Source organism: Rhinoraja longicauda, chromosome 5 (assembly GCF_053455715.1).
Source record: "Rhinoraja longicauda isolate Sanriku21f chromosome 5, sRhiLon1.1, whole genome shotgun sequence".
In the NCBI taxonomy this organism is placed as follows: domain Eukaryota; kingdom Metazoa; phylum Chordata; class Chondrichthyes; order Rajiformes; family Arhynchobatidae; genus Rhinoraja; species Rhinoraja longicauda.
This window is the reverse complement of record NC_135957.1, coordinates 43,073,534-43,090,283: the sequence shown is the minus strand read 5'-3', so window position 1 is coordinate 43,090,283 and position 16,750 is coordinate 43,073,534. Positions and strand designations below refer to the sequence as shown.

Here is a 16,750-nt window from a genome sequence, read left to right as displayed (position 1 = left end):
GATTCTCCAGCAGATTGCTTGTTGCTCGAGATCAGCGTTTCTCAACCTTTTTACCCTTGCGGAACCCTTGAAATAATTTTCATGTCTCAGGGAACCCCTACATAAAAATTATTATATATCTTTATTAATCTCTTTCTTTCTCTTTCATAAACTTAACGTTCATAAGGCAAACATAATATATTTTTCTGATAACTGGTTTAAGCAAAAAATTACTTACGTTTTTCTCAAGTTTATTGACAATGCAAAACACAAAAATGACTCAAAAATGCATTTACATATGATTAGCCTATTTATCACTATTTCTCGCGGAATCCTAGGGTTCCTGGGAACCACGGTTGTGAAACGCTGCTCCAGATGCTGCAGTCTCATAGATGACCATGCAAATGACAGGTCTTTATAACATCGGTATACTCAAATCAGAGTTCTGAGGCCACCTTCTCCTCTGCCCTGGTTATCAATGTTTCAACGCGTTCTTTAAGTTACTGTTCACATTACAGGAAATGTATATATTTGAATATAAAGGTCTTCCACAACAGCTGTTGGATATTATCATGCCCATTCTTGACCTGAAGGGAAAAGGGCATAAGGGTAGAGTAGTGATAAAGGAAAGGCTGCAAGATAGCCATATGGTAAACACCAATTTCATAATACTTCAGTAGAGATTACGGGACTTGTGAAACTTTATTGCACTTGAACAAATCCTCACCTGTAGTGGTCCCTCTGTTGCAACTAACTTTGAGTTCCAACATTGGTTGGCATTGTGATCCTCAGCCAGCTGTTGGAACTACACATTTGCATCACTGGTTTTGTGGTGTGAGTGGTAGTTTACACCATTTTTTCCATGACTAGGTTGGATTTTAATTGACAGAAATTGTCAGGGAGTAATGAAGGTGTAACATCCAGAGCAATGTGTGGTCATGTATACTTTGATCTTGACCACACTTGCTAAGTCGATCAACAAAGCAGTGTGTTCATATGCATGGAGATTGGCTTCTCACATTCACCCAACTTGCTGCATTTGCCTTTTGCCACTTCGAATGTTGACACAGAGGACTGCCTGGACCTCTTCCCTTCACCACATTATCGCACAAAATATCCAGAGATGCATCAGAAGATCAGAATGGCCATTCTTGCATGTGCAAAGGCACATTGAATTCCATTGGTTGAAGCCACTGAACAAATCTCCTTTGCAAGGTCCCAGCTTGTTATGAGCACTATCTATCATAAACTGCACCAATAAATTGGCTGTTTGAATGTATGCTAAGGCAATCAAGATCATGTTATTCACTAAATTCATATTCACTAAATTTTACAATTCGCTAAAATCCTGTTAACAGATTTTGTATGCAGCCAGCACAAGGTTTAAAGGACAAACATTAATTGTGCATCACGATGACAGCATCCATTTTCCAGCACTTTTCAACTTAGCCCCAGAAGCAATCTTGACAGCATTTTGATCTAAGATATTTCAAATGATAATTGCAGTGTGAAGTGTTTTCTCACATTAATCTTTCAATAAGCTAAGTGGCAAGCCAGATGTTATTGATTAATAAAACCTCAGTTAATACATCGCAACAAAAAATCAATACTCTTTCTAAATATCTTGTATCTACTGTCATTTCTCCGGTGGCTGTGCAGGAGATTCTTTATATTCTTCTACATAGCAACTGCAGCAATGAAGATGATTGATAGGAAGAATAAATTATTGCAGATATTTAAATAATCATTGAGCTGGGTTTTGTTCTTTGTTCAAACTTTATTCATCTTGCTAAAATCTTCCATGATGGTGCGTATTCGGTTGAATAGACAATAGACAATAGGTGCAGGAGTAGGCCGTTCGGCCCTTTGAGCCAGCACCGGCATTCAGTGTGATCATGGCTGATCATCCACAATCAGTACCCCATTCCTGCCCTCTCCCCATACCCCTGACTCCGATATCATTAAGAGCTCTATCTAACTCACTCTTGAAAGCATTCAGAGAATTAGCCTCCACTGCCTACTGGAGCAGAGAATTCCACAGATTTACAACTCTGGCTGAAAAAGTTTTTCCTCATCTCCGTTCTAAATGGCCTACCCCTTATTCTTAAACTGTGGCCCCTGGTTCTGGACTCCCCCAACATTGGAAACATGTTTCCTGCCTCTAATGTGTCTAATCCCTTAATAATCTTATATGTTTCAATAAGATCCCCTCTCATCCTTCTAAATTCCAGTCCAGTCGCTTCAGTCTTTCAACATACGACAGTCCCGCCATTCCGGGAATTAACCTAGTGAACCTACGCTGCACTCCCTCAATAGCAAGAATGTCCTTCCTCAAAATAGCAGCTTTGGCCCTGGGGATGAAGCTGTTCCTGAGTCTGGAGGTGCGGGCATAGAAGGCCTTGTAGCGTCTGCCCAATGGTAGAATTTTGAACAGACTATTGCAGGGGTGTGAGGAGTCTTTGTGAATGCTGGTGGCTTTTCTGAGGCATCGTGTGTTGTAGATGCCCTCCAAGGCTGGTAGCTGTGTTCCGATAGTCTTCTGAGCTCTATGGACTACCCGCTGAAGAGTTCTCCTCTCTGCCTCCGTGCAGTTGAGGTACCACACAGGGATGCCATGCGTTAGGATGCTCTCTATGGTGCAGCGGTAGAAGGTCGTCAGCAGCTGTTGGGGCAGACCAGACTTTTCAGTGTTCTCAGGTAGAACAGTCGTTGCTGCGCCTTCTCGACCAGTGCAGCGGTGTTAGTGGACCATGTGAGATCCTCCGAAATGTGAGTGCCCAGAAACTTGAAGCTGGACACTCTCTCCACACTGTCCCCATTGATAAAGATCGGAGCGTATTCTCTGTTGTGTGATCTACGGAAGTTGATGATCAGCTCCTTGGTCTTGAAGGTGTTTAGGGACAGGTTGTTAACTGAGCACCAGTCCGCCAGGTTCTGCACCTCCGCTCTGTATTTTGTTTCATCACCGTTGGTGATCAGCCCGATCATCGTTGTGTCGTCTGCAAACTTGACAATGGTGTTAGTGTCGAATGCAGGAACACAGTCGTGTGTGAATAGGGAGTAGAGCATGGGGCTCAAAACACAGCCCTGTGGTGTGCCGGTACTCAGGGTAATAGTGGAGGGCAGGTGCGGGCCCATTCTCACTGCCTGCGGTCACTCCATCAAGAAGTCTAGGATCCAGTCGCATAACGACGAGCTGAGGCCTAGCTACTGGAGTTTGGTGATGAGCTTGGTGGGGATGACCGTGTTGAAGGCAGAGCTATAGTCAATGAATAGCATCCTCGCGTACGTGCCCTGTCTCTCCAGGTGAGTCAGGACAGTGTGAAGAGCCAGAGAGATGGCGTCCTCTGTGGATCTGTTTGCCCTGTATGCAAATTGATGTGAGTCCAGTGAAGCAGGAATGCTGGATTTGATGTGTGAGAGGACCAGCCTTTCAAAGCACTTCATGATTATAGGAGGACACAATCCTGTCTCGATCTACGGACAATTCCTTCAACTTCATGGCTTGGTTTTTGCTCTGACATGCACTGTCAACTGTGGGACTTTATATAATATATTCCTTTATTCGTCCCACACTGGGGAAATTTACAGTGTTACAGCAGAAAAGTGGATAGCAAGTGATCATTCATTATAAATAAAAGTGTAGACAAGGATAAATAGTCATCAGTTTACTGTGTATTCCTTAACTGTTACTGTTGACTCGTTTGCTGGGAGCAGTGCCGGTTGTGCAGTCTCACAGCAGCGGGAAGGAAGGACCTCCTATATCTCTCCTTCATGCACATGGGGTGAAGGAGTCTGTCACTGAAGGAGCTACTCAGTGCATGGGGTGGAAGTCGTTGTCCAGCAGCGATGTTAGCTTTGCTATCATCCTCCTCTCTCCCACCGCCTGCACTGAGTCGAGGGGGCAACCCTGGTCAGAGCTGGCCATCCTGACCAGCTTGTCAAGTCTCTTCCCTTCCGCCGCTGCGATGCTGCCGCTCCAGCAGACCACTCCATAGAAAATGGCTGATGCAACCACGGTGTTGTAGAAGGTCCTTTGGAGTGCCCCCTGCACTCCAAAGGACCTGAGTCTCCTCAGGTGTGTGCCTTTCCAAATCATGTCCAATCAATTTAATTTACCACTGGTGGACTCCAATCAAGTTGGAGAAACATCTCAAGGATAATCAGTGGAAACAGGATGAATATAAGCTCAATTTTGAGTGTCATAGCAAAGGGCATGGATACTTATGTAAATGTGATATTTCAGTTATTTCTTTTTAATTACTTTGCAAAAATTTCTAAACACCTGTTTTCGCTTCTTCATTCTGGGGCATTGTATTTAGATTGATGATTATTATTTTTTTTTTAATCCATTTTAAAATAAGGCTGTGTCATTTGGTAATGTACCAAAATGTGGAAAAAGTGAAGGTGTCTGAATGCTTTCTGAACGCACTGTACCTGTAGCAATGTAAAATGCATTCACACAATGTGAGAGTGTAATCTTCACATTGTGCTCTATAATTTGTCCTTCAAATTCAATACTGAAATCCCATGTTGATAATTAAATCTCATGGCTGTGACAGAATTTAAGGCTTAGATATGATTTTCTGTGACATTGTGGTCGATCCCAGATCTTTGAAACGTAGCAAGTACTTGGAATGTGTTTCTGATGATTTAAGGTGCCCAATATTTTTAATTTACTTTACAGAAGGCACAGGCCGCCTGTTTTTTGAGTTCTATCGTCTTCTTCATGAAACAAGACCCAAAGAAGGAGACAACAGGCCATTTTTCTGGCTGTTTGAAAATGTGGTGGCAATGGGAGTCAGTGACAAAAGGGACATCTCGCGCTTTCTAGAGGTATGTTTTGTGGAGGCAGAACAAAAACAGATATTCTCAAAAATGCAGATAAACTTATGAAATGAGATTGCTGTTCATTCAATACAAAACCAATTTACTGTGTCTATGTTACGACTTAACATTTTTTTTATTCAACCTAAATTATAATGAAAATCATTTCTAATAAAGCAAAATGTAAAAAGATAAAATTGGATATCTAGTCGCCGAGTTTAATATGTATTTCGTAATTGTTATCCCAATATGTTGAATTAGCAGACAAATTATCACATTATTCACCCTTTTGATTGTCATATTGTGGCTGCTTCTTAAAAGACCAGAAAGAGTCAAAGCAATCATGAAAAGTGTTTAAAGAGAAGGTATCCTGTCATTTTGTCAGAAATATCAAGTCATCAGTCATTGGAAGGGAATGTGAGTGTCATGAATGTGAGATTAAAATTAATGATGTAAGGAATAGATGATGCACAGATGAAGATATTATCAATCCTTCACATGTCAAATTAAATCAATCGCCTGGTCTACTTTTTAGAAAGCTAATGGCATATTGGCCTTTATGACAAGAGGAGTTGAGTATAGGAGCAAAGAGATCTTTCTGTAGTTGTTCAGGGCCCTAGTGAGACCGCACCTGGAGTACTGTGTGCAGTTTTGGTCTCCAAATTTGAGGAAGGACATTCTTGCTATTGTGGGCGTGCAGTGTAGGTTCACTAGGTTCATTCCCGGAATGGCGGGACTGTCTTATGTTGAAAGACTGGAGCGACTAGGCTTGTAAACGCTGGAATTTAGAAGGATGAGAGGGGATCTTATTGAAACATATAAGATTATTAAGGGATTGGATACATTAGAGGCAAGAAACATGTTCCCAATGTTAGGGGAGTCCAGAACCAAGGGCCACAGTTTAAGAATAAGGGGTAGGCCATTTAGAACGGAGATGAGGAAAAACTTTTTCGGTCAGAGAGTTGTAAATCTATGGAATTCTCTGCCTCAGAAGGCAGTGGAGGCCAATTCTCTGGATGCTTTCAAGAGAGAGCTAGATAGAGCTCTTAAAGATAGTGGAGTCAGGGGGTATGGGGAGAAGCCAGAAATGGGGTACTGATTGTGAATGATCAACCATGATCACATTGAATGGCGGTGCTGGCTCAAAGGGTCGAATGGCCTACTCTTGCACCTATTGTCTATTGTTTATTCTCGATACCCATGACTATGTAGCCAGACACAACTCAAAAGCCATCTTTAAAATCGCACAAATACCTTCATTATTGGATGAATAAAGGGTAAAAATGAGTCAGAGTAAAGGATGGAGATTGACAATTTGATTGAATGGTACAGGAACACAATCCTGTTCTCAATTTTTAACAAGATTTAGGAGCTGATTATTGACTCTAGGAAGGCAAAACTGAGGATCCATGAACCTGCCTTAATCGAGGGGGAGGAGAAAGTCAACAGTTTCAAGTTCCTGGGAGTGCCTATCTCTGAAGATCTGTCCTGGACCCAGCCCATGATGCCATTGCAAAGAAAGTTTGTCAACGACAATACTTCCTTAGAAGATTGAGGAGATTTAGTACCGCCGAAAACTCTGTTGAGCTTCTACAGGTGTACGGTGGAGAGCACACTGGTTGGTTGCACCAACAACCTGGTTTGGTAACTTGAATGCCCAGGAACTATGGAAACTGCAGAAAATATAGACAATGCCCAATCCATTGGTCTTGACCTCAACATGAAAGGGATCTACAGGAGGCACTACCTCAAAAAGGCAGCTGATATCATCAAAGGTCCACACCATCAAGCCGCATTTTCATCTTGCTACCACCATTGAGAAGAAGTTACAGGAGCCTGAAAACCGTGATCTTCAGGTTCAAGAGCAGCTTCTTCCCAGCAACCATCAGGCTCTTGAACAGTGAACAACACTAACCACAACCCTACCTCAGCAACTATGATCTTCTATGGACTTTGTTTAGGGTGCACAACAGACTGCACTACTGATTATTAGTATATTGAATATTGATATCTATTTGTGCATTATTACATCAATGAGCAAGTAAGTAAGTAAGTAAGTAAGTATTTACTTACTGCAGCAAGTAAGAATTTCATTGTTCTGTTTTTGGTGCATATGACAATTAAACACTCTTGATTCTTGAATATAAAAGTGACCAAACTAAATAAATGGCTGTTTTAGTTAACCATAAACTAAGAAAATGTAGATAGACACAAAATGCTGGAGTAACTCAGCAGATCAGGCAGTATCCCTGGAGAACATGGATGGGTGGCATTTTGGCTCAGGAGAAGGGTTCTGACCCAAAATATCACCTATCCATGTTCTCCCGGGATGCTGTCTGGCCCACAGAGTTACTCCAGCATTTTGTGTCTATCTTTGGGACAAACCAACATCTGCAGTTTCTTGTTATTACAATAAGAAAATGTAGACTTTGGGAATTATTTTAACGCCTCAGTTATCATTCTAAGAAAGTTGTATTGCATTCAAGTAACAAGTTATCCAAAGCAAACCATACAGCAAGGTGGGACATTAACCCTATCCAATCTCTCACCATTGAACAAATTACCCAAGTGCACCTCACATTTTTCCACATTATATTCCATGTACTGTTGTTTCCTCCACTAATTCAGCTTGTTAATCATTCCTTGAAACCTCTTTACATCCTCCTATGTATGAATCTAGTTTGGTATGGTCAACACATTTGAAAATATCAAATACCATCTCCTCGGTCCAACTGTTGATCTAAACCATGTAAAGCTGGGGCCAAAACATCAACTCCAGTGGGGACTCCATTAATCGTAGCCTGATAACCTGAGAAGGATCTATTCATTCTCATTCTTTGCTCATTGCCCAATAACCAATTATCAATATGCGAAATGATTTGCTGAAGGAACTCAGTGGATCAGGCAGCATCCTTTGAAGGGGACATCTAATGCAAGGGTCTTGTCTCAACTTTCCATTTCCTTCCACAGATACTGCCTGATCCGTTGGGTTCCTCCAGCAGAGGAATGTTTAGTACTGAAAATTCCAGATTCCAAAGTCTCTTGTGTAACCAATTCTCAATACATATAAACATAGCACAAAAAGTAAGGAAATTTGTGTTTGGTAGATTATTTCTTTGTTGTAACAATGCTTCTTGGCAATAAATCTTATACCGTTGGAAAGCCTGTTTATTCCCCTTTTAAATTGTGCCACATTTGTAAGGAACATGCATTTGTGGGATGAGCAGCAGAGCTGAGTATATGGGTTGCGCCCATGAAAAATTTGCCAAATCTTCTCTGCCAATGCCAAACAGCTTATTCTGCTGTTGCTATTGACTCTTGTTTTGAGCTTCTGGTACCGCCTGCTGCTGACAATCAGGTGCCTGATTGGCACCTGATTGGCAGCATCTGTGAGCATGAGCCCTGCTACAGTGGTCAGTAGGTGTCTGCTCCAAGAATCGGCATGCCACGTTTGACTGATCTGGATAGGGCCCGTGCGATAGGGCAACTTCAAGCTGGTGTTCCGCAAAACCAAGTTGCGGCATTATTTGGAGTGAGCCCTAGTACCATCTCCAAAGTGAAGGCCAAGTTCCATATAACGGGGGATGTCAGAGACAGGCCGCGAAGTGGGCATCCCAAGAAGACGACACCCGAAGAAGACCGTTTCCTCACCCTGTCAGCACTTAGGAACCGTAGGCTGTCTTCTACAGATTTGCAGTCAAGGTTTGCAGGACGATATGGCCGACGGCTCTCTGCCCAGACAATTCGGAACAGACTGCACGCAGCCGATCTCCGGTCTCATAGGGCTGCCAGGAGGCCTGCCATGACTGCCCTTCACCGTCAGGCCCGTTTGCGCTGGTGTCGGCAACACGTGCACTGGAACCTGAACATGTGGAGGAACGTTATGTTCAGCGATGAGTCCAGATTCTGCCTACGGCAGTTGGATCATAGGGTCAAAATGTGGAGAAGACGCGGAGAACGCTATGCTGACTGCTGCACCGATAGAGTAACATCTTTTGGTGGAGGCAGTGTGATGGTGTGGGGCGGCATCTCCCTCACTGGAAAAACGAGGCTTGTCATCATTGGAGGCAATCTCAATGCAGAGAGATATCGAGATGAGATTCTGCAACCAGTGGCAATCCCATATCTCCAGTCTGGGACCGAACTCTATCCTCCAAGATGACAATGCTCGCCCCCACAGAGCAGGGTTTCTCAGAGACTACCTCCAGAATTTGGGAGTGGAGAGGATGGAATGGCCTTCCAGCAGTCCTGACCTCAACCCCATTGAACACTTGTGGGATCAGCTTGGGCGTGCTGTTCGTGCCAGAGTGACCAACACAACCACGTTGACTGACTTGCGACAAATGCTGGTTGAAGAATGGAATGCCATCCCACAACAGTGTGTGACCAGGCTGGTGACCAGCATGAAGAGGAGAAGGTGCCAGGCTGTTGTGGCTGTGTATGGTTCTTCCACACGCTACTGAGGCTCCTGTTTATTAAATGAATAAATTGTTAAATTGCCAATATGTCTTGTTTCTTCAGACTTCAATCATCCAATCCACCAAACAACACCGAACAAGAGTCAATGGCAGAATAAGCTGTTTGGCATTGGCAGAGAAGATTTGGCAGATTTTTCATGGGCGCAACCCACATACTCAGCTCTGCTGCTCATCCCACAAATGCATGTTCCTTACAAATGTGGCACTATTTAAAAGGGAAATAAACAGGCTTTCCAACGGTATAAGATTTATTGCCAAGAAGCATTGTTACAACAAAGAAATAATCTACCAAACACAAATTTCCTTACTTTTTGTGCTATGTTTATGTATATTATCCCCTATTTCATGGTTCATCGCTGTTAATCAACCTCCTATGCAAAATGGTTTGAAAACCTCTCAGAAATCCAAATACACTCCCAAACCCCAATCTATTCTGCTAATCACACCCTCAAAGAAATTCAGCAGATGTTAAATATAATTTTCCTTCGTAAGTTCAACTTGGCTATGTTCAGTTCCATTATTCTTTCCGAGGTGTTCTGTCATTCCTTTATAATCGATCCCCGCACTTTCAAAGAAATCTGAATATCATGAACAAAAGTTAGTGGGGGGTTTTTAAAAATGATAACATCATTAATAGTTACTCATAAGGAGCTATTCACGCACTTGTCATTTACCTCTGCCAGCAGGGTTTTTTGGTTGTGAATTCAGTAAAAACCCAGCACAACTATAATGGATTAAAAGACATGGGAAAAACCTATTTATGTTCTCAATGCACCAAAACATCATTCTAGAAATTCAAATTGATAAGATGGTTTTTTATAATCTTAAAGTAAGGGGTGGGGAAGGTGGTAACGGGGTGAAAGAAGACTTCTCTCAAAACATATTGTTCAATTTCATGAAACTAATGTAGTTATCCTTTCCTCTTTTTATGGTAGTGTAATCCTGTGATGATTGATGCCAAGGAGGTCTCTGCTGCCCACCGAGCCCGTTACTTCTGGGGTAACCTTCCTGGTATGAACAGGTTGGTGAAAGAACGGTGAGGGAGCCAAACTGAGAATTAGCCAGTGGACAGCATTACACAGTGAGACTCAGTAGAGTATTCTATCCATGGGCAAAGAACTTCGTATGATGGAGAGTAGATATCCATTTGATTTCCTCTTTTCTTCGCTGCAGACGTCCTTTTAGCAAGAAACATCCTGTCCTATGCTGTTTATTCTCTACATCCAGATCGGAGGGCAGGTTGCATGTTGACTCATTTTGAGCAATTTTCCTATTTCTGCCAAGGTAGTCTATGTTTGTGGTATATTCCAGCTGATACTGAACTGCTAAAATTCATTGGCAAGGAATACTGAAGCTTAAAATTGTTAACATGTGTTTAGAAGATAGCTACACACTTGTTAAGCTAATTGTCAGTGTTTTATTTTTAATTATTGCAGTCCTTTTACACGTTTGTCCTTAAATGCTTCACACCATATTTTAAATTATTACACGTGTGTGCTGTTGGGGTTATATTTGTGATTAGAGTATTGAAGGGTTGAATTAATTCTTAAAATTAGCATATTTTACAAATACAAATTTAAATAATCAAAGTACTGGAAATAGTAAACAGCTCGTCACTTTATGTGGGAAATCAAAAGTTATAATGAATAAAGAAACATATTTTATGAATCCTTTTAAAAGTTCCATACTTAATCCTAACCTTATGATATACATGCTCCAGGTTTGTAGGGTGAATATTTTAACCCATAAAGGGAAAACTAATACTTTCTAATCATGTTGATTGTGCATATTTATGATGGCAAATGCAGGAAGGCCATCCTTTAATAAAAAAATACTTGTGGAAACTGAAAAATACATAAAGAGGATTTATGTATTATGCAAAACAAATTCTCACATTCCGTAGTTCTATGTGGCTGCCTGATCCACAATCACAACTTCACATCTCTACAATTAATGAAAACATCAAAAATATACTGTCTTCAAAGTGAATGCCTGGTTCTCCCCAGATAAGGATGTAGGTTGATTGGCTGGGTAAATGTAAAAATTGTCCCTAGTGGGTGTAGGATAGTGTTAATGTACGGGGATCGCTGGGCGGCACGGACTTGGTGGGCCGAAAAGGCCTGTTTCCGGCTGTATATATATGATATGATATGATATGTTGTATGTCACAGACAATCAACAAAATTGAGTCTGGCTCCCAGTAAATTCTTGCTTGTTCTTTGTTGCTGAATTTTTTTCTTTCTTATTTCTTTTCCTCTCCTTTTCACTGTGTCTCTGTAACTTTCTTTCTCTCAAGTTTTCATTGACTCAGTGAACTAAGGTAGACTCAACTAAGGTAGCATTCTATGGTAACTTCTGTGAATTTTACTGTGAATGTTGTTGCATTTCATGTACATGTACAAAACATGTGCATAAACTGCTGGAAGATTCCTAATGATCACATCAAAAATTTAATGGATAGGAAAAAAACCCGCAGATGCTGGTTTAAATCGAAGGTGGACACAAAATGCTGGAGTAGCTCAGCATCTCGGGAGAGAAGGAATGGGTGACGTTTCGGGTCAAGACCCTTCTTCAGACTGATGTCAGGGGAGGGGGTGGGACAAAGATAGGATGAAGTAGGAGGCAGGAAGACTAGTGGGAGAGCTGGGAAGGGGGAGGGGAAAGAGAGGAACAGAGGAACTATCTGAAGTTAGAGAAGTCAATGTTCATACCGCTGGGGTGTAAACCCCCCCCAAGCGAAATATGAGATGCTGTTCCTCCAATTTGCGCTGGCCCTCACTATGACAATGGAGGAGGCCCAGGACAGAAAGGTCAGATTGGGAATGGGAGGGGGAGTTGAAGTGCTGAGCCACCGGGAGATCAGGTTGGTTAAGGCGGACTGAGCGAAGGTGTTGAGCGAAACGATCGCCGAGCCTGCGCTTGGTCTCGCCAATGTAGAGACGTTGACATCTGAAACAACGGATACAATAGATGAGGTTGGAGGAGGTTACGGTGAACCTCTGCCTCACGTGGAAAGTCTACTCGGGTCCTTGGATGGAGTCGAGGGGGGAGATAAAGGGACAGGTGTTGCATCTCCTGCGGTTGCAGGGGAAAGTACCTGGGGAGGGGGTGGTTTGGGTGGGAAGGGATGAGAGGACTAGGGAGTTACGGAGGGAACGGTCTCTGCGGAAAGCAGAAAGGGGTGGAGATGGGAAGATGTGGCCAGGAGTGGGATCCTGTTGGAGGTGGCGGAAATGTTGGAGGATAATTTGTTGTATGCTACGGCTGATAGGGTGGAAGGTGAGGACAAGGGGGACTCTATCCTTGTTACGAATGGGGAGAGGGGGATCAAGAACGGAGCTGCGGGATATAGAGGAGACCCTAGTGAGAGCCTCACCTATAATGGAAGAGGGGAACCCCTGTTTCCTAAAGAATGAGGACATCTCTGATGCCCTAGTGTGAAACACCTCATCCTGGGCGCAGATGCGGCGCAGACGGAGGAATTGGGAGTAGGGGATAGAGTTTTTACAGGAAACAGGGTGGGAAGAAGTGTAGTCAAGATAGTTGTGGGAGTCATTAGGTTTGTAGTAAATGTCGGTCACGAGTCTGTCTCCTGTGATGGAGATGGTGAGATCCAGAAACGGTAGGGAGATGTCAGAGATGGTCCAAGTATATTTAATAGCAGGATGGAAATTAGTGGTGAAAATGATGAAGTCAATGAGTTCTGCATGGGTACAAGAGGTAGCACCAATGCAGTCGTCAATGTAGCGGAGGTAGAGTTCGGTGATTGGGCCATTGTACGCTTGGAACAGGGATTGTTCGACATACCCTACAAAGAGGCAGGCATAGCTGGGGCCCATGCGAGTAACACAGATTTGGAGGAAGTGGGAGGAGTCAAAGGAGAAGTTGTTGAAGGTAAGAACCAGCTCTGCTAGTCGGAGGAGAGTATTGATAGATGGAGATTGGCTGGTTCTGCGGTCGAGGAAGAAACAGAGGGCTTCAAGACCATCCTGGTGGGGGATGGAGGTGTAGAGTGACTGGACATCCATAGTAAAGCTGAAGGAGTGGGAGCCTGGAAAACGGAAGTTATTGAGGAGATGGAGAGCATGTGAGTTATCTTGGACATAGGTAGGGAGGGATTGGACCAGGGGGGATAGGATGGAGTCGAGGTAGGTAGAAATTAATTCGGTGGGACATGAACAGGCAGAAACAATGGGTCTGCCAGGACAGTTCTGTTTGTGGATTTTAGGGAGAAGGTAAAATCGGGCTGTGCGGGGCTGGGGAACGATAAGGTTGGACGCATTAGAGGGCAGAGAGCCGGAATTGGTGAGATCAGTGATAATGTTAGAGATTAAGTCTGGTGCTCGTCAGTGGGGGTCATGGTCCAAGGATAAGTAGGAGGAGGTGTCTGAGAGTTGTCATCTGGCCTCAGTCCGGTAGAGGTCAGTGCGCCAGACTACCATGGCACCTCCCTTGGCAGTGGGTTTGATAACCAAGTTGGGGTTGCTGCAGAGTGAGCGGAGGGCTGCACGTTCAGGAGGGGAGAGGTTAGAGTAAGTCAGGGGAGTGGAAAATTTGAGGCAGTTGATGGCCCGCTGGCAGTTGGAAATGAAAAGGTCTAATGAAGGTAAATGGCCAGGCTATCAAAAATATAATATCACTTCAGCTATTGGAAAGCCTATTGTCATGCTTCAAGGTAGGAAACAAATGCCCATAATTGTGTTCTTATTCCTTCTCAGTGGAGACAAATATAACTCAGTTTTGAGTGACTTCTCAACTTTTCTTCAGCTTTGTATTTTACCCTCAGGCTCCCTGAGGTATTGTCCAATGGACTCTTAACACCCTTCTCTTCAGTATTTGAAAGGAGCCATTGACTCTTTTAAAATAATGCTCTGTAATAAATGTTAATTATATATGGTGATCTAATAGGCACTATTTTATTTTATATCTTTTGTTCACATGCTGAAATAATCTACGTTCAACTTTAAAATAATGAAAAGTATATTTGGGGACTAAATTGGAAAGTGCTGGGCTCAGGAGGTGAGATTAACCCATGTTTGGAATAGAACGAATGCATTATTTAGGCCACAACCTCATTATCACAGTTCCAGCAACCATCCAGTTCTCCCTATTTCAAGTATGGCAATTGTGGCTGTCAGTCGCTCAACACCTTGTCAAAAGGTTGCAGATTCGAGTCCTCCTCCAAAGACTTGTGTAGAAAAATCTTGGTAACAATCTGGTGTCATACTGATGGTATGAGGATTGATTGCTTTTTTAGGAATTATTTTCATATAACACATGTGCCCGAACACAAATTACACTTATGTTCTTAAATATACGTTAAAATCTGAAATGAATATCAGAATGTTTATAATGTTTCCAGGATTATCTCCACTGCCCTTTTAATCAAAGGAACAACATTAGCTACTCTCTCATCCTCTGGGACCTTGCCTGTGACGCAAGAAGGACCTTCACCAAGGTCCCTGCAATCTTCTTTGCCTCTCTCAATAACTTGGGACAGATCCAATCAGACACTGGGTATTTATCCACCTAATTGCTCTTCAAGAGCCTCAACACCACCTCCTTCTTGATCTCAAAATGCCATTGCATATTAGTATTACCCATATTAATCTCACTGTCCTCCATGTCCTTCTCCTGTGTGAATACAGGTGCAGAGTACTCAATTGTACTTCGCCTATACCCTCTGACTCCAAGCATAAATGCCCTCCTTTATACTTGAGCAGTCCTACTTTCTCCCTGGTTACCCTTTTGTTTATGATGTACATATAAAGAGCCTTAGGATTTTCTATAATCTGACTCGTCAATGACATACAATTACTTTTGGCCTTTCCAATTGCTCGCTTGTTCTTCCCAGCTTGCTTTTTATTCCTCCAAGGCCCTGTCCAACTTCCTCTTTCTCAACCTTACATGTAATTGCTTTTACTTTTTGACCAAATTTGCAACTTCTTTGGTCATCCGAGGTTCCTTTACCTTGCTATTCTTATCCCTCATCCTTACTGGAATATGTTGGTCCTGAACTCTGATCAAGTGCCCTTTAAATGACTCCTGCGTGTCAGATATGGACTTGCTCAATAACAACAGCTCCAAATTTACTCTCCCTTGCTTCTGCTTAATAATGCTGTAATCTGCCTTACTCCATTTTAGTATCTTCCCCCGTGGTCCACACTTATCCTTTCTCATAACTATTGTAAAACTCATGGAAGAAGGGTCTCGGTCCAAAATGACACCTATTCCTTTTTTTCCAGAGATGCTGCCTGACCTACTGAGTTTCTTCAGATTTTTGTATCTTTCTTCAGTAAACGTATGGAATTGTGATCACTGTTCCCAAAATGCTCTTCCACTGAAATGCTCTTCCACAAAATGCTCTTCCAGTCACCTGGCTTCAACATCACAGTACCAAGCACTGATCCAAGCGCTAAGTTAATCTGCTTTTCCCACATCACAGCACCACATTGCCTGCACTGAAATAAGTTCACTTCAGCCCATTAATTCCACTATATTTCTTAACCTCTCCATGCCCGTCCTTCCTTTGAGACTTTCTGGTCATAAACTGGTTTCCCATTAGCCATTCCATTTGCTGACCTTCTGCTCTGGTTTCCAACGTCCTGCACTTAATCCAATTTCTGTATTTCTGACATAGGCAAACAAACTAACACCCCATAATGACCAGTTCAAGATATTCTTTCAAGAACTTGAGATACATCCACCTTCTGAAGCACTGAACTTCATTGGAAAGGAGAACTAAATGGAAATAGCTTGAGAAAAGGGGCTTCAGAACGTTTCTTAAATTGGAGAATTTCTTATTTTTTCGCTTTCCTGTTCATTTTATATTCTCAGTTTTTTTAATGAAACATCTGCTTACTTTATGCATTTGTCATGTCTCTATCTTGAAGGCATTTACTGGGAGAAATAGACTGGCCGATGATAAGTACCTATCATTATCATTATGGCCTGTGAGCATCTTGTCCCACGTATGCTACATGTGTATTTTGTACCTCAAGACAATATAAATATTCTTAAGGTATCATACATTTGCAAGTTTTCAGAATTGAATGAAATGTAAGTCAAGGAAATATTCATCTCCCAGACTCACTCAAAATTTTACTTGTCAATTAATCTATCTTGTTCTGACCTTTGCAAAAGTGGTGTTGAGGGAAATGTGACGAAGTAAAGTTTTAAGAGCCTTAGATTAAAAAATGCAATTAAAAATATAACAATTAGGTCCTACCGGCCAAGAATAGCACTTTTAGAAGGTGATGTTATCATTTACAAATACTAATAGCGTCACGGAAACCAGGTTTTGGTTCAACTAGCTGTCATCAGATAATGACCGTTTGAAATAATATATTTTAATTATGACATATGTACATCAAAGTAAATACTTTGCAACTGCCTATTACAGAATAAATAAAAGATTCAGCTTGGATATGTTGATGCATTTACCCATTTGAAAAAACTTAACATCT

General features: G+C 42.2%; 1 protein-coding gene across 9 annotated transcripts in view; it reads left to right on the top strand.

The window, feature by feature from the left end:
* dnmt3aa (DNA (cytosine-5-)-methyltransferase 3 alpha a) overlaps positions 1 to 16,750 on the top strand; it is a 361,546-nt gene that overhangs the window by 315,673 nt on the left and 29,123 nt on the right. For 6 of the 9 annotated variants that reach the window (XM_078399368.1, XM_078399367.1, XM_078399365.1 and 3 more), the window contains 2 exons: positions 4,667 to 4,815; positions 10,220 to 10,320. In XM_078399368.1, coding sequence (XP_078255494.1) covers positions 4,667 to 4,815; positions 10,220 to 10,320 — 250 coding nt within the window. The remainder of the gene's footprint in view (positions 1 to 4,666; positions 4,816 to 10,219; positions 10,321 to 16,750) is intronic. The other 3 variants (XM_078399366.1, XM_078399364.1, XM_078399370.1) reach the window with 1 other exon arrangement.